Source organism: Pelmatolapia mariae, linkage group LG18 (assembly GCF_036321145.2).
Source record: "Pelmatolapia mariae isolate MD_Pm_ZW linkage group LG18, Pm_UMD_F_2, whole genome shotgun sequence".
Taxonomy (NCBI): Eukaryota; Metazoa; Chordata; class Actinopteri; order Cichliformes; family Cichlidae; genus Pelmatolapia; species Pelmatolapia mariae.
In genome coordinates this window covers 23029413-23045943 of record NC_086243.1, presented here as the reverse complement: position 1 = coordinate 23045943, position 16531 = coordinate 23029413, and the positions used below count along the sequence as shown (strand labels likewise).

The 16531-nt window shown below is 40.6% G+C and overlaps 1 protein-coding gene across 1 annotated transcript in view; it reads left to right on the top strand.

Moving 5' to 3' along the window:
* The window catches only part of insra (insulin receptor a), a 55004-nt gene extending 38782 nt beyond the window's left edge, over positions 1-16222 (top strand). Inside the window, exons 7-21 of the mRNA XM_063462329.1 lie at positions 659-785; positions 1413-1666; positions 4662-4829; positions 6407-6605; positions 6782-7062; positions 7623-7762; positions 8283-8442; positions 9967-10066; positions 10171-10235; positions 10712-10941; positions 11246-11356; positions 12909-13068; positions 13448-13577; positions 13832-13966; positions 14666-16222. Of these exons, the coding sequence (XP_063318399.1) occupies positions 659-785; positions 1413-1666; positions 4662-4829; positions 6407-6605; positions 6782-7062; positions 7623-7762; positions 8283-8442; positions 9967-10066; positions 10171-10235; positions 10712-10941; positions 11246-11356; positions 12909-13068; positions 13448-13577; positions 13832-13966; positions 14666-15023 (2618 nt within the window). The 3' untranslated portion in view covers positions 15024-16222. The remainder of the gene's footprint in view (positions 1-658; positions 786-1412; positions 1667-4661; positions 4830-6406; positions 6606-6781; positions 7063-7622; positions 7763-8282; positions 8443-9966; positions 10067-10170; positions 10236-10711; positions 10942-11245; positions 11357-12908; positions 13069-13447; positions 13578-13831; positions 13967-14665) is intronic.
* Positions 16223-16531: the final 309 nt, after the last annotated feature.

Below are 16531 nucleotides of genomic sequence, written 5' to 3'. Positions count from 1 at the left end.
ACTTTCAAATTGATGTCATAGGTGGATCTACTAGGAGGGTGATGGGGTAAGACTGGCGGCCATCAGGGTTTTTGATAACTCTTTGAGTTCAGGTAGATTTTCTGTCATCCGTGTTTTACTTCTGCTGCAAAGGCCACAGAAAACATTTGAATGCCAAAGCAGCGCGTCTTCATAAATTGAGCCACAGAGATGCTCAAGGCCAAGGTCATCTTTCTTTACTGACATGTTAAAAGCCTTCGTTTTTTCTTTATCGAAGACCTTGATGAATGTGGTAAACGTGTAGGAGTGAAGCTGCAGACAGCAGCGCTGAGGAGACCTTTGTTGTTGTTGTTGTGTGCTGGAAGACTTTAATTGTATGTCTGCTGTGCTTTTGAATTGTTAACCCAGTTTTGTTAGTTCTTTGTAAGCAAGAGACGTGCTTTTACACATGTTAAGCAAAGCAAATGAAAAAGGATTTAGTTTGTAAGCTGAAGAAGAATTTAAGTTTAGAAAAGTGAAAAGTACAATTGGCTGAACAAGTGGAGTACATGAAGATGTTCTCACAAATGAACAAAAGCAGATATGATTCCTTAGTTTTCTCCAGTCAATAGAGATTTAAAAACCTGCATAATTACTCATTATCTTTAACCTTCACTATTTCTGTCTTATGTGCTCTCAGGTGAGAACCACGTGCTCAATTTTACCCAGATTCGAACCATGAGCGATAAGATAATGATCAAGTGGCAACCTTTCTGGCCGAAAGACTTCAGAGACCTGCTGGGCTTCATGGTGCTGTACAAAGAAGCGTGAGTTCATCTCGAGTCATCAGTCAGCCACTCTCACAATCAGACTCAGAATCTGACTCGGCTCTCTGCCAAACCAATATTGTTCTAAGCTGCTCAGATACTCTGCAGAGGACAGCAGAGATACAGTAACTTCTGAAACAGAAGTTACAGTAACATCTGAAAAGTATGTTTTAAAGCGACCAGATCAGTTTTAAAGAACGTTATTGTTTGTCTGTACTCACACATCAGATACATGCTCAGCAGTGTTTATTGGCCCCTCAAAAGTTTCCTATAATTAAAGGTGTTTTGGGTGTAATTTTCCTTTAACGGTTTCTTCATTAGACACCACAGACTAAAAAGTAAAATAGACATTTTTTTAACTTTAGAAAGTATAGAAAGTTCAGAGTTACTACTCCAGAGGGAGGAGTTCAAGTGACCCATGACCTGAACCTGGATAAGCAGCAGAAGATGGATAGAACATAATTTACATCCCTATAGACCGATAAAATCTTAAGATAACATCCTGGAAGATCCTCCTTTCTAACCAGAAGCGCTGTGAGCGTCTCTCTAACCTCAGTAACCTTTTATGAGCAAATTTTCCTCTGTAGGCTGTTGAAATAAGTCGATAAATTATTTTTCCTACAACAGACCGTTTCAGAACGTAACAGAGTTTGATGGGCAGGACGCTTGCGGCTCCAACAGCTGGGTGATCGCCGACGTGGACCCTCCACGCCGAGCCACAGACGGAGAAAAAGAACAGATCGAACCGGGTCATCTAATCTTCCCCCTAAAGCCGTGGACGCAATACGCCATTATGGTGAAAACCCAGCTCTCGGCCTCTGACGAGAACCAGGTCCACGGAGCCAAGAGCGAGATCATCTACGTCCGCACCAATGCCACAAGTAAGTGTGATGAGTCGATCGCGGCTTCTTCCACCTGAGTATTGCTTTGATGTAGTTGAATTGTGAAGTATATTTTGATTGAAGACTTTGAAGTTGATTTAGGAGACTTTGTCCTCATGCAGGAACTTTACTACCTGCGACTGTTTTCCACTAGTTTGTTTTTGTTTTGTTTTTTTAATACCAAAATTTTTTTGTGACTCTACCTTAACTTTATGACAGAAGCAACTTGTCAAGGTATTACTACCAACCACAGCACTACTGAATCTAAGGACTGTCCTACCAAACCAGGCATAAAAATTGCTCTTTGTGTAATCTAAACGTGGAAACCACTGCAAACCTAAAGCTAAAGATGTATCAGCTTCTTCAAAAGCAGGTCATCGGTTGTGAAATTCTCACAGTGGAAAAGGTCAATATCTTGTCCTGTACTAGAATTCAGCTATTTTTAGGCTCATCCTGCGGTGTTACTATCATTGACTGGTGGAGTCAGTGTTGTGTGTGTTGCTGTTGCCAAAATGTCCTTGGCACAAGAACAAGGAAGAGGAAGACAGACGGCACGATTTGCTTACAGTGCCACAGACCTGCAGGGCCTTACCGCGTCCAAGGTGTCCGTATCAGTCACTCAAGCAGCAATCACCGTGCTGTTCCCCACTGCTTAATTGTACCTTGCCACCCACAGATCTCGCTGTGTGCACCGTGGTGATGGCCTGTCTAGCTAGCTTCCTTTTAGACAATATACGTTTCCTTCCAGATGAACCGCATGAAACATGACATCTCTCGCTCACATGAAATAGGCTTCCAGCAGAGGCGCATCACTCACACAGACAGCCATGTCAAGCAGGGTTTTGGTTTTTTTGTTTTGTTTTTTTACCCATCTGGCAGGCGCTCCGGGTTCCTGGCCTGTGTCAAATCTAACCAACATGGCTCATCAGAAGTGCAAAGCTGTCATTACAAATAAGCTGTTGCTGGTGAATCTTTGTCAGACAATGTGGTCTGACCAGTGTGTGGCAAGAAACAAGGACAACATAATCACAGTGTGACAACAAAGCTCAGGTCTCTGCAGCTCCCGAGGGTTCAGTCTGGCATCTCCAGCGCCCCACTCTTTTCTCACGTACACTCTCCTGATCAAACACTGGAAGCTCGGCAGCGTCAGAACGATACTCCATCTCAGGCCAGAACACTTTTGAGATCTGAAGTGTCTCTTGTTCTGCCTCCTACTCGAAAAATCTACGTCACACTCAGAAAGAAGGCCATGCGATCAAATACAGGGCGATGCCAGTCACTGATCAACCCACAAGCTAGCAACCTATTTTTTCTGATCTGCAGGGCTTTTTGTTATCAGCTGACCACAACTGATACAGATTCAAGATCATGAAGCCAGATTTTAAAGAAAAACAAACTTGCAAAGCTGTCAGATTTTTTCCCCCCACATATTTACTAAACCTCACCAACAACACACACTTGTATAAATTACACACACACCCCCAGCAGTTAACTCAGTGTCAACATCAGTGCATGTGACACCACAAAATAATCACCGGGGTAATTACAGTAAACTAGAAGCAAAGCAATAGCTAGTTGTTTCAGTAAAACTGTCATCAAATTGCAGCTGAATGAAAAAGTTAAAGCTACTGCCGAAAGCACCCATGAAAAGTTCGATCTTCATTCCCCGTAACCTGAAACACTGGGCTCTGTGAGAGTTGCACATTACAAGCATCAAACTGTAATAACAAATAACAAAACTGACGGGGAATACCCTGAGCAGGCAGCTGCTGGTCACAGAGCCAAACTGTGCCAGTAAGCGTGTTTCAGTATGAAATGCAAATTGGATAGAAAGAGGACTTCTCGTCCTGCAATAACAACAAATGCAGATGATCAAACCGCAGCCCGATCTGTGGAACAGTGCAAGTTTTCATCTCAAAGCCACACATGAGAAGGAATTTACGATATTTTTACTAACAGTCGCCAAGGCTCATTCACTTGAAGTGTGTTTAACATGAGCCAATCTAGAGCTCTTGTAATCTGCAGCATCATCATGATAAGATGAATTTCACACGACTTGACGAGCAGAAAACATCGGATTAGTGTATAGAGTCTATTTTATGTAAATTCAGATTCCTGGTGCTTTTAATATGTGTACATTGAAGCGAGATGTTCTTAGTTCATTAAATGTGAGAGAGGGAAAAAAACTGAATAATCAGTAGAAAAATATAGTGAAAATAGTCAAAACTGAGTTTAGACATTAACAAGACAGTCCTTTGCAGCAGATAACCACCATCTTCAATAACTTCGAAACTGTGTTTTAATTTGCTGAAACGGGAGCTGCTGTTTGGGATGCAACAGGCCTGCGTTGAGCAGAGTGAAGTACAGGGTGCAGAAAAGCCAAATGTAATGTCCCCATAAGTATGCAGGGTCTCGGGAGCTTAAACGCAGCTGAGTAATGGTTCTGCAGATAGCAGTGCTAGGTAGTGACACGGCCTGGATCCAGCTCTTTAATTTATACACCAATATATGGAAGAACATGTAGTATGTTGTCTGTCTTATTTATTCATTCTATTATGCATCTATGTGATGCTAAAATAGTGGAAAGACTAATTTCCTCCTGGCAAATTTCAGAGAATTCACAAATACTGGAAGAAAGTAAATATAGAAAAGTAATTTTTTTTGGCAGCAATTCTGGTAACAGGTCAGAGTATTCACGTCCCGCAAACAGCCATCCATGTGTTGTTAAAACACTCTGGGCAAAAAACAAAGATTTCCCAAATTTGGGAGTCTGGCTATCTAGGGAGATCATGAATGACTAATTGAACACATCACTAACAATGAGTAACAATCTCAGTATTGTTCTTTTAATGTAAAGTCATAGTCAAGTATTTATTAAGTCTTCTGTGTATTTCTGAACTGCACTCTTGGGATAAATAAGGCGATTTATTACTCGGTGTGCTTAATATACGTGTTGCTTCATTTTAATCGGCTACTTCTGTGATTTTCCCCCCAGAACCGTCGGTACCGCTGGACCCCATTTCTTCCTCCAACTCCTCCTCCCAGATCATCCTCAAGTGGAAACCTCCCAATGACCCCAACGGCAACATCACTCACTACCTGGTCTTTTGCCAGCGTCAGCCTGAGGCCAGCGAGCTTTACAAGTTTGACTACTGCCAGAAGGGTTAGCCACATTGTTTGTGGTCATTTTGTGTTTGTGCGTCTGCTTCTGTGTCCGACACGCTGAATGCTTTTCATTAGCTCAGGAGCTTTTCTCAGTTTAAGGCTCTTGACTACTACAAGCTGCTACAGTCTACTCGTATGACACAGTAAATATTTTGTGATGTAATTCTTCTTGATGGCTTTTGTTACCTGGAAGAAAGGAGAGTGCTCTGATAGTTTTATTTAACCTAAAGTGTATTTATTATGGCAGGGCAATTAACTGAATTTTATCTATAGTTGTTGTTTTGCTTTTCAGTTAATTTGAACACAGATATCCATCTTGTCACCATGTTAGGCACCTCTCTGTTTTATTGTGCCGGTCTCTACAGATAACTCCTGTGCAAGTAGCCCGACCAGTGAGAACACAATGGCTTCACTTTCAGCAGCTGAAAACAAATAACTAATAGATTTGCTGAATTTATTTTCAGAATAATGCTCTTGTTTTGTCTCATTAGCCAAAGGACCAGTGACCTTGGGTCATGGTGAAACGTATATCCACATTTCACTAGAATCACTAATTCCCCTACAGTTTTGGTAAGAATTTGATCAGACTTGCACATAATAATAGGTCTCAGTTCAGGTTAAATATGTCCAATAACCTCTGAATTTTAATGCACTCTGACCCAGATGAGCTACTACGTCATTGCTGTTCTGGTATTGAAAATCCAGCTTTTGTCTTTACAGCCGTGTGAGGGAGTCTTAACAGGTTTCCGTAGGTGAACCTGCACAAACATCATTAATGGTTGTTGTACTACCCTTTCATTTGTGTCTGACACTTGGGGTCTCTCCCTCAGTCCAGTTAGGGCTCTATGCACCAGAGCTGTTTGTTAGCTGATGACTTGGGACTCATTCCCTCTCCACGGGTTCATTATCTCAGGAAGCCACTGCTTCCTCCATCGGCACCTTTGGACCTCCTGTGGTGAAGGCAAAGGATGGAGGAGACCAGTGGATGGAAGACAAACTGAATAATCAAAAAGAAAACCCACTGTTTAAAATATATTTTAAATGATGTTCCCAAAGAAAATGAGTCACCCAAACCAAAACACTGGCCTGTTTTTTCTAAAAGTCACTAAACAAGGAAATGAAATTGAGTAAAGTTGTGTCTTTTGTTAGGGCTGCAGTGCATAACTGAAACTACATGAAACGTGGTACTAAAACAGCCATATTCTTCATCCACTTTAACTCCAATTCAGGAAGACTTCATATCTTAGTTGATTTATTTTGGTCGTAGCCCAGCCTGCGTTGGTGCCTTTCCATCAGTGCCCGTCTGTGTCAGCGCAATCGCTCCTTTTTTAAACTCCCATAACGCTCGCTCATACAGAGATGGGAGTCTGCGGGGAGGTCGTGTCACTCGTAATTTATCTCCAGCAGAGAGAATGAGGACCTGGGGATGACAGTGACAGACATGCCACCGGGGCATGGGGGGGTGCAGGGGTTTGTGCATAAGACTGTGTTGTGTATCCGTGTTTATCGCACCTGTCATCCCAAACTGCCTGGCTGAAATTTATTTTTTATTCTCTCCTGACTACGTGTCACTAGGGATGAAGGTGCCATCACGACTGCCCACTCAGGTGGACAGTGACGAGGAGCAGAAGTGGAACCAGACAGAGGAGCAGGGCCAGGGGACACGATGCTGCGCCTGCCCCAAAACCGAAAAGGAGCTCAAGAAGGAAAAAGAGGACTCGGAGTACCGCAAAACCTTTGAGAATTACCTACACAATGAAGTCTTTGAGATCAAGTAAGACTCCTGACAACAAACCTGCACAGGAACAATAACAGTCAATAAAAATGTTTGTTTGTTTGTTTGTTTTATTGGCCTGAATTTTTTAATCATTTTTTAAAGGGTTGGATGCAGATAACAAGTAATGTGGTTTCTGTGATTGAATAACTTTAAATTTGACCTCTCTCATCTAGACGCTCGAGAGACCGGCGTGATCTGAATGGCATCGCCAACCGAACGCTTTCCTTCCTAACCACCGCACCAAGCCCTCGCGCGGGTACGAGCATCCCCGAGGATGAGGAAGCCTTTGAAAGCACCAAGACTGTGGTCACCGTCCACGCCAAGGAGTCCACCGTTATCTCCGGCCTGCGCCACTTCACCAGCTACCAGATCGAGGTCCATGCCTGCAACCACCCAACCGACCCGGCGCGCTGCAGCATGGCGGCGTATGTCAGCGCCCGCACAATGCCTGAAGGTAAAGAGGCATTGCTAACGTTACCAAAGAGCTTGGTTATGTAGGTCTGTGTAATAAACCCGGATCTCTTTTAGCTAACCTTCTTCTGACTCGCTCCTTGTTGCAAACAGAAAGTTTGAAAAGAAATGACCATATTTGGGATTTCCCCTCTCTGGGACATCATACAGAGCCAAAAGTAGTAAAAACCTGTGTATAACAGAGTGTTTAGCACAGAATGAACCCCTGAGCTTTTGGCTCACAGGGAACAGTTTTTAATATGAGCATACATGTTGTAATAATCTGTGTGTGTATGTGACAGAAAAGTATAGTAGCATAGTAGGTCTCCTGTTGGTTTAGAGACCCCGTAAATTGGTCACTTGAACAATAAAGTCACAAAAAACCTGTCTGTCTTTTCCAAACTGATCATTTCTTGAACAGCAGGAAAAAGGGAGATACTGACGTGCAGTAAATGTCTGCAGACACTATCAAAGCAAGGACGCCCCTGCAGCTCATCTTTTATTTACTCCAAACACGCCCAACTCTTCACACAAATATGACTCATGTCGTTTTGTTCGCCACAGACAAAGCCGATGACATCTGGGGTCCCATCAAATGCGAGGTGACAGAGAAAACAGTACACATCACCTGGATGGAACCGCAAGCCCCGAATGGGATGATCATCCTGTATGAGATCAACTACAAGAAGCTGGGTGACTCTGAGGTGAACACGTCCACAGGCTTCCACATCTGCATGCACATTTGTCATGGCTTTATTTCCTTAGTATATGTAATAGTTGAATCTTGGATGGCAGAGTTCATTGCAAGTTCATGCCAATGCAAATGGTTCTTACACCAAGCAATTTTTATATTCCTCTTTCTCATTAAACATAATGACTTTGGCTTTCAATGGAAAACAATATAGAAGAAACAAATTGTTCATCTTAAAGCTCACCACGCAGCACAGACGGCTAAAAGCAATTCTTGTTATTTGGTCTGTTGGTCTCACTAATGTCATTTGGGAGATAACCTTAATGGAGAGTAATTTTAACGGTGCACCATGTTTTAGTTGCTATAGAGATCAGTTAGTCAGAACATCTTGTTGATGCTGGTGATTTTATTTGTAGTGCAAAACAAACCAAAAGAAAAACAAACTTGTTTTTAACCCACAGATATGAAACAAAATGAGTCTAAATTAAGTTTTAAACTTTCCAAACCTGAACGGCCGCGTTGTTCCTCCGCAGGAGCTGCACTACTGCGTGTCGAGGAACATGTACAAAGCGAGCCGCGGCTGCAGACTGAAAGTGATGCATCCTGGGAATTACACAGTGAGAATCCGGGCCACCTCACTGGCTGGGAATGGATCATGGACCAAGCCCACGTACTTCTACGTCGACGATCCAAGTAAGTAGACAGAATGAGTTCAGTGATGGTTTTAGGGTTTTTTTAATAGTAATTTATAGTAAAAACGGATTTTCAAAATGTTGTTGAACAGTTGGTTCTAAATTGTTGTACTGTTGGTACTAAATTACATTAGTTTAAAATCTGCTTTTAAAGGAAAGATAAATCCATTAATTTTGATTCTTGGCCATTTACACAAGTACATTCATTCATTTTACACTAGCCACCATCTAACAGCTTATTATACAGAAATAAAAATCTGTTTATGGTCATGCTTTTGTTTATTTTAGGGTACTCTCTTATTCTTCCACGCTTTATAAAAAATGTATACATATTCCCATAAGAAAATATTTGACACAAATCATGACAGCAGAGAATAAAATTAGTTTTCATTCCACCTATATTTGTTGAAATTTGAGAATTCACGTTTTTTTAAACATCATTTTTGCGTGATTGCATACTTTTAACCAAACTATCTCTAACCTCTTTTTTCTCTTTTGTTGTAGTTGTTTTTTAGTGTGAGCAGCTTTGGTCACTGTTCACTATTGCTTGCCTTTTTATAATGAAACTTTACTCAAACACTATATATATATATATATATATATATATATATATATATATATATATATATATATATATATATATATATATATATATATATATATATATATATATATGTAACATTGGAAAACTTGTGAAATAGTCGTCTTTTAAGTAATCAAGGATTACTTTTTCAGGATTTAAAGTCTGTTTATACAACAACAGGATGTAAAGTCTGTCTACGGACACCTGAAGGCGTGTGTAGACGGGTTTGTCCATTTATTACAGTCTGATCTATATCACGTTCTTTGTAAAACATGATGAAAATGTATGTTTTCTTCTTGGCTATCAGTATATTTATATTTATGCACTAATAAGAAAAAAAGTAATCTCTCTTCTATAAACCTTGGCACTCTAATGTGCCAGCAAAATTAAAACAAAGATTTTGAACTTAGCTTTATGGAGTGTTTGGATATTAAGTTACAAATATAAGTAAATATAAGTTTCAGCATGGTGACTTTGCTCTAGTCTTCCCTGATCCGACCAAAACCTGCTAAATCAGGTGTCTATTTTAGACACACAAAAATAATCTAATTGGCCTGCTGTGCACACAAAATTATAAAACCTTTTTACAACCCCGTTTAATAAAGTACCTCCTGTGGTCCTACCTAAGAAACCAAGGTGCTTATATTACATTTTATACAGTTTGATGTTCTGTTCTTATTTTGACCTGCTGCTGGAAAAAAAAACCCTCTGAGTACAGCTCAGAAATGAGTATAAATACAAATAAATGCAGAATTTTAACTTGAAAAACACACAGACAGACACCTGGCATGACTTCTTAAACCAAATCAAAAGCTTGTACTTGAAGCAGATTAGGATCACAGAGCATCATATTGATTCCAGCTTAGCAGGTTTATTGTGTGGAGCTTGTTTTTGTTTTTCACCTGAAATTTGACTCACTGTCCGGGCGGACTCGTTGAACAGGCGATCCTCTGCATGTCGTCAAGATCGTCATCGGACCAGTCATCTGCTTTGTCCTGGTGCTGTGTGTGGCTTTGGCAGGCTTCGTCATGTTCAAGAAAAGGTAAATATCTTTCACATCCGGCTCAATAGTCATTCTCTTATTATTCTATGTGTTACCAGTGTTCTTATTAAGCTTGTTTTTGTTTGTTTTTTTTCTCCTTTTAGTCAAACCCAAGGACCCAGTGGGCCCATCTATGCCTCTTCAAACCCCGAGTATCTCAGCACTGATGGTAAACAGGGTTTGGGTCTCCTGTCAACAACAGAATAGTTAATAATTTTAGCTTTAATTTAAGGGATTTTGACAACTTAGTAGCAATTACACATCAGTGTTATCAGCGATTGGATCCCCTGGTTTGTGACTGGCTGGTGAAATTGTTCCTGGTGGATCAGCTATTAAACTAACTGTTCCGCCACAATATCTCTGCAGGATCTCATTAAATTAGTTTTGTTAGCATGAATTTAATTTCTGCTGCATTTTCTACTCTCACTTGCAAAGATATAATCCAATAAGATCTACTATTGCATTAGTTGATAATCACTGATTATTTTGGGGGTTTCAGCAGTACAAGTAATGAAATTTAGATTTAATTTCATAATGTTATTCACATAGTTTATTTTATTTTATTAGTAGTAATGATGGGCATGCCCACTAGCCTGTTTTCCCATGTATTTAAATGTTTTTTTCTTTCCCTTTTTCTTTTTCCAGTGTATGAGGAAGACGAGTGGGAGGTGCCCAGGGAGAAGATCACCATTTTGCGGGAACTGGGTCAAGGCTCCTTCGGCATGGTCTACGAGGGCATTGCCAAGGACATTGTCAAAGGCGAGGGTGAAACACGAGTAGCGGTGAAGACGGTGAACGAGTCGGCCAGCCTGCGGGAGAGAATCGAGTTCCTGAACGAGGCCTCCGTCATGAAGGCCTTCAGCTGCCACCACGTGGTAAAGAGAAGCGACATGTTTTTCTCATCTTGTTCACGAGCAGAGGACATTGATGGTTTTGGTTACTGGCGATGTGTAAAAGTTCAAGGTGGGGTTGGAAGCAGTGGGCCGTAGCTGTGTGTGTGTTAGCTGTTATTTCTGAGTATTTAGAACAGAAAGTACAAAAAGCACTAAAATCAGAGCTGTGTGAAAGGCAAGCACCTGCTTCACTTGCTGACTTCTAATTCCCGTTTTTGAAAAAGTGATAAAAAAAAAACAAACAAACCTACATTAAGATGAAAATCCCCATGTTTCTATCTGCCAGGTGCGTCTGCTGGGTGTGGTGTCTAAGGGGCAGCCCACCCTGGTGGTGATGGAGCTGATGACCCACGGAGACCTGAAGAGCTTCCTGCGCTCTCTGCGACCTGACGCTGAGGTAAAACATTAGTTTGAATTATGTTTATTCTTCTTTTAGTTCAGACTGTACTTCTGGTTTCTTTTCTTCTTTTCACTTCTGCATTTTGTGAGTATAATAGGCAAACTAGGCTTAGGTTGCATTTTCTTGACTTTATGCAAAACAATTTTTTATAACTGAAATTATTTTTACACTGAGCAGCATAAAAGCTTTTAAACCATCATGTTTTAACTGGGCTAATTCTGCTCAGTCGAGGAGCCATTGCTGCTCTTACTGACACATTAGCCTCTACTTTGGTTCTTAGCGAGGTCTAGAGAGGTGCTTTAGAAATACACTCAGTTTACTGCAAAAGTGCAGATAAACAACACTTTAAATCCATCAGTGTTTAAAGTAAGCAGCTGTTAACAAAGTTGGAGTCATAGGGTATTTTTCCTGGTGAAACATTTATCTCCATCTGCTATTTTCTTTCCGGTGAGATTGTTTTGGACTAAATCACATCTACAGAATAATAGTGTGTTACATCAGAGATTATGTGCACAAATATGGATCAGTTTATGTGGTATTAACACTGAAGCCTTCAATATCAAAATCTGCATTTTCTTTTAATACATGTTGAGGGGGCTTCTGTGTACAAAGCAATGCGGCGCCTTTTTAAGTAAACATGCAGATGGCGTTTTCGTTGGAGCAGAAGCAGGGCTGAGCTGCAGGATGCTGACAGAAGGTTTTAACAGTAAAGCCAATTGAAAACATGGCAGCTGCCTTGAAACGGGTGGCTGGTGTGTTGGGAGCAAGGTTATAATAATTCACTAATCTAAAAACTAAAATGACTTAATATTGATTTTCTTGTTTCACTACGGTGACCTGACCAGACCTCGGAAAAACAACAAGTCCAGAATTTTACTTTTTATTTTTTTAATTTTCAAAAGTAGAAGATTAACTACATAAAACACATCTCATTGATCCATCTTTGTTTATTTTCTTTCAATTTTTAACTTGAAGATGTTAAACTGTGTCCGTTCTCTGAATTATTTGCTTCTTTTTTTTTTAATCATAAACTGTTCAGTTAGCTACATTTTCAGGCATAGTTTTGAGAAACAGTGTAGTTAACATAACAAACAGTGGAAATCTGAAATCTGCTGTATGGCTAGATAATGAGTCAAGTGTTTGTACAATATTTTGCTTGGTTGATCTTCAGTCTGATATCATGAAAAACTACTACTTAAACTAAAATTGAACATTTTTAAGATTAAAAATTTAATTTGCAATGAGTAAAACTCACTCTGGAAATTAAACTGGAACTAAATTGATTAAACTAAATTGAATTTAAAACTAAGAAAACTGCGAAAGTGTTTCTGAACTGACATGCTATGTTTGTTGACATCTGCACAAACCTGATTATTTTTCTGATAAGTTCTGAGTGTTCAAACTGAAAGTCAAGCCTGTGTCGGGGTGTTATGTTGTGTAACCGAGTACGATGTGTTATCTTGTCAATAATTTACCTAAAGTGTAATAATATAATGCCAAACTTTTTGTTGGTAGATCAGAATTTCAAAGTCTTTCTCATGTTCCTCAGAATAACCCTGGCCGTCCACCACCCACTCTGAAGGAGATGATCCAGATGGCTGCCGAGATCGCGGATGGCATGGCTTACCTCAACGCCAAGAAGTTTGTCCACAGAGACTTGGCAGCCAGAAACTGCATGGTAGCTCACGATCTTACGGTCAAAATAGGAGGTAAGAATTCATAAAGTAAATGGGCACAAAAAAACTGCTTAGATTTTGGTGCCTCCTAGTGGAAGCATGGAAAACCAACAATGCACTGTCACACTGATGGGTGTTTATATTCAGTCATCAGACATTACTAAGACAGTATTCAAATCCACAGCTTTAGGTGCCATGTATTGACTGAATAGGTATGAGCAGAAGCAATGGTAATGGCACCCTTCTAATTAAGATAAATTAGATATATCCTGAATACAAAAGGGAACTTCACAAGGTTACAAAAGCTGATATCACAGCAGATAGTGAATGTAAAATAACAACCACCAGATCTTTCTGATAATTGGTGCAGGTTTGGATGTAATTTGGAGTCTGATTTATGTTTTCCTTCCAGACTTTGGTATGACCAGAGACATCTATGAGACGGACTACTACAGGAAAGGAGGGAAGGGTCTGCTGCCTGTCAGGTGGATGGCACCTGAGTCTTTGAAGGACGGCGTCTTCACTGCACATTCAGACTGCTGGTTAGTGACACGTCTGAATTTTAGACTCCTCCTTCATCCTTTACTTCTCACTTTTGAAACCATCCGTGTGCAAGTTTTAAATATATTACAGATATTTAGGCGACATGGGAACAGACAGTGTTGTTTATCAGTATCACCTGCACCTGTCTGCACTCTGTCTATCTGTTAACAGCATCAATCATGTTTACAGGCAGATTTAATTGCTGCGTTTTCATTCTCCCCATGTCGTTCCCTCTTCTTCGCTTGTTTACCAGGTCATTTGGGGTGGTGCTGTGGGAGGTAAGCACGCTGGCTGAGCAGCCGTACCAGGGCATGTCCAACGAACAGGTCCTCAAGTTTGTCATGGAAGGAGGCTTCCTGGACCGGCCGGACAACTGCGCTGACAGACTGTGAGTATGATCAGGGGGATTTGGTGGCTACACACTGAGAAAAACAAGTTCTCCTGCTTAAACTACAAACTGTGTCAAAACACTTTTGTTATTTTAAAAGTCCACAGTCAAAATCCTTCCAAAAATAAATGAAGTTGAACTTTAGCCATTTTAGATCACTGAGATTGGAAGTGAAGTGAAGAATAGGATTTCATGATGTTCATAAATAACTATTAACGATGTGCTAAAATACATTATAAAATGGAATGTGCAGGGTGCTAAATCTGAACTCAGCTGTGAGAGCAAATATGTAAATCTTTTTTTTTTTCTTTTTTTTTTAAAGCTGCTAACAGATGTACAGTTTACTTTTTAGTTTCCTAAAACAGCCGGGGAGAGAAGTTTTTAGCAGGTGTTGCTTTAAGTGTGCTATCAGGGTGGCCATATTTTTAGCTGTTGATGTCTGAGCCTTTGCTGCAGCAGGACAGTGACTCAAAATAATCAGTGCACATGGACAACAGAGGTGAGGGGAAGGGAATAATATAAATCAGGGAGTTGGTTTTGTTTTTAATGTTGTTTATTAAAAGGATAATATCGTGTCTATGAAGCCTGATCAGGTGAAGTTGATTTGACTGAAATATTCTTAACAGAACGACCATAAGTACATTATAAAAATAAAGATGTAGACAGTTCAGCTCCTAATCTCCCTATCTCATCCTGCAGACACAACCTGATGCAGATGTGCTGGCAGTACAACCCCAAGATGCGTCCCACCTTTCAGGAGATCATCGAGATGCTGCGGGAGGACCTGCATCCAACCTTCCAGGAGGTCTCCTTCTTCTACAGCGAGGAGAACAAGCCGCCAGAGAGCGAGGATTTCGACCTGGACATGGAAAACATGGAGAGCATACCGCTGGACCCCTCGTCGTACTCGCAGAGGGAGCAGTGTTTGGACAGGGACGAGGCCTCCTCCATGGGCCTGAGGGGCAGTTACGAGGAGCATCACATCCCGTTCACACACATGAACGGGGGAAAGACCAACGGACGAATACTGGCCCTACCACGGTCCAGCCCCTCCTAACATACTGTACACATCCCACACAAACTCATTGATGCTATAGATTTAAATATATTTTTGGGTTTTTTTGTTGTTTTATATAGCTCACACTCAAACACTCTCCTCAGCAGCCCCTCAGTGCATATCTCAGGACCTTATTTTTTCTCTTCAGATGCCACAAACACACACTACAGCAAGTCCAAGCTCGGACGCCAGAAGACACTTTTTGTATTTAAGGATGAATCTCCTGTGTCTCTCTTGTTCACGATTGTAGGTTATATACTGTATATAAATATATATATATATTGCCAAGTTTGTGCTAGTCTGGGTGGATATTCGATTCAACTGTGAAACAAACTCTTGACAAACAAGAAGGCTGCTAACCCCACTGACCCCCCACCCCTAATTCTAGACTCTGTCTCCTCTCCCTTATTTCATCACAAGAGTTCATCCCGAGTTTTTGGGGAAAAGAGAAAAAAAAGTGCCCTTCTATTTTGTCTGTGGCCTACATCACACGTCATGGAGCTGCGTCTGAATCTTTGCACGCACACGAAGAGGAACTGAAAAGGAAAGCTTCGGGAGCTCCCTGCTGGATGGTCAGAAGCGGCCCATCCTCGAACAAACTCTAATTCACTGGAGAAGCTGGCTGAAGCAGCCTACCTCCTCACACTCTGCAGTATTCCAAAAAAGGCACACGGGATACACACAGGACGTTTGTCGGGTTCTGTTTTTTAATTTATATAATGGTCTTTCTTTTTTGTTTTCTCCTTTTTCCCTACTTATTTTTGTTTTGGAGTTTTCACACTTATAGCTGAAGGATATTTAAACTGTTTTCAAAAACACGTTGCCGAACGAGTTCCTCAGATTGACCAATAGCTGCTTCGTTGGTATATTTTAGTGGGTATAGAAGATTTAAAAAAAATATATATATATATATAAATGTTATATTGATGTTTTTGTACATAGTTGATGTCAATTTTGAGGTATTTCCGGTCATAGAAAATGTTTTTACATGTTAGTCTATTACGTTTATTTTTTCTAATCCAGAAAATCATACTAATTAGCTTTTTTGGACTCATGATCAACCAACAGCACTTGGTCTTTTTACTATGTGATCTATGTGATGCCCGGGGGAAGGAGTGTGTGGCGTCTTCAGCTTAAGATGTTTGCCCGTCATATCAAGATCAAATAAAATAGTGCTGTAAATAATGCAGCAAGATGCATTTGTGAGTAGGCTCTGCCACTGCTTGTCTTATTTTTCCAGCGTGTTTGTCTTCACAAAATTGTTATGCGTAAATTTGATGTTTGTGTTTTTTTCCCCCACTGAGTACAGCACATCTGAAGCATTTTGTTTACCTAAAAAATATCATATACATACACAGAAGTTAGTTTACATACAAAGTGGCGGCTCTGCGTTACTTCAACACTTGATGCCGTGATGTTTCTGGGTGTCTTTGCCATAGCAACAAACACCTGTCACTTACAAAGCAACCTAGCCAAGCTTTGGTTAGGAGTTGGCTATCTGTCTGTTA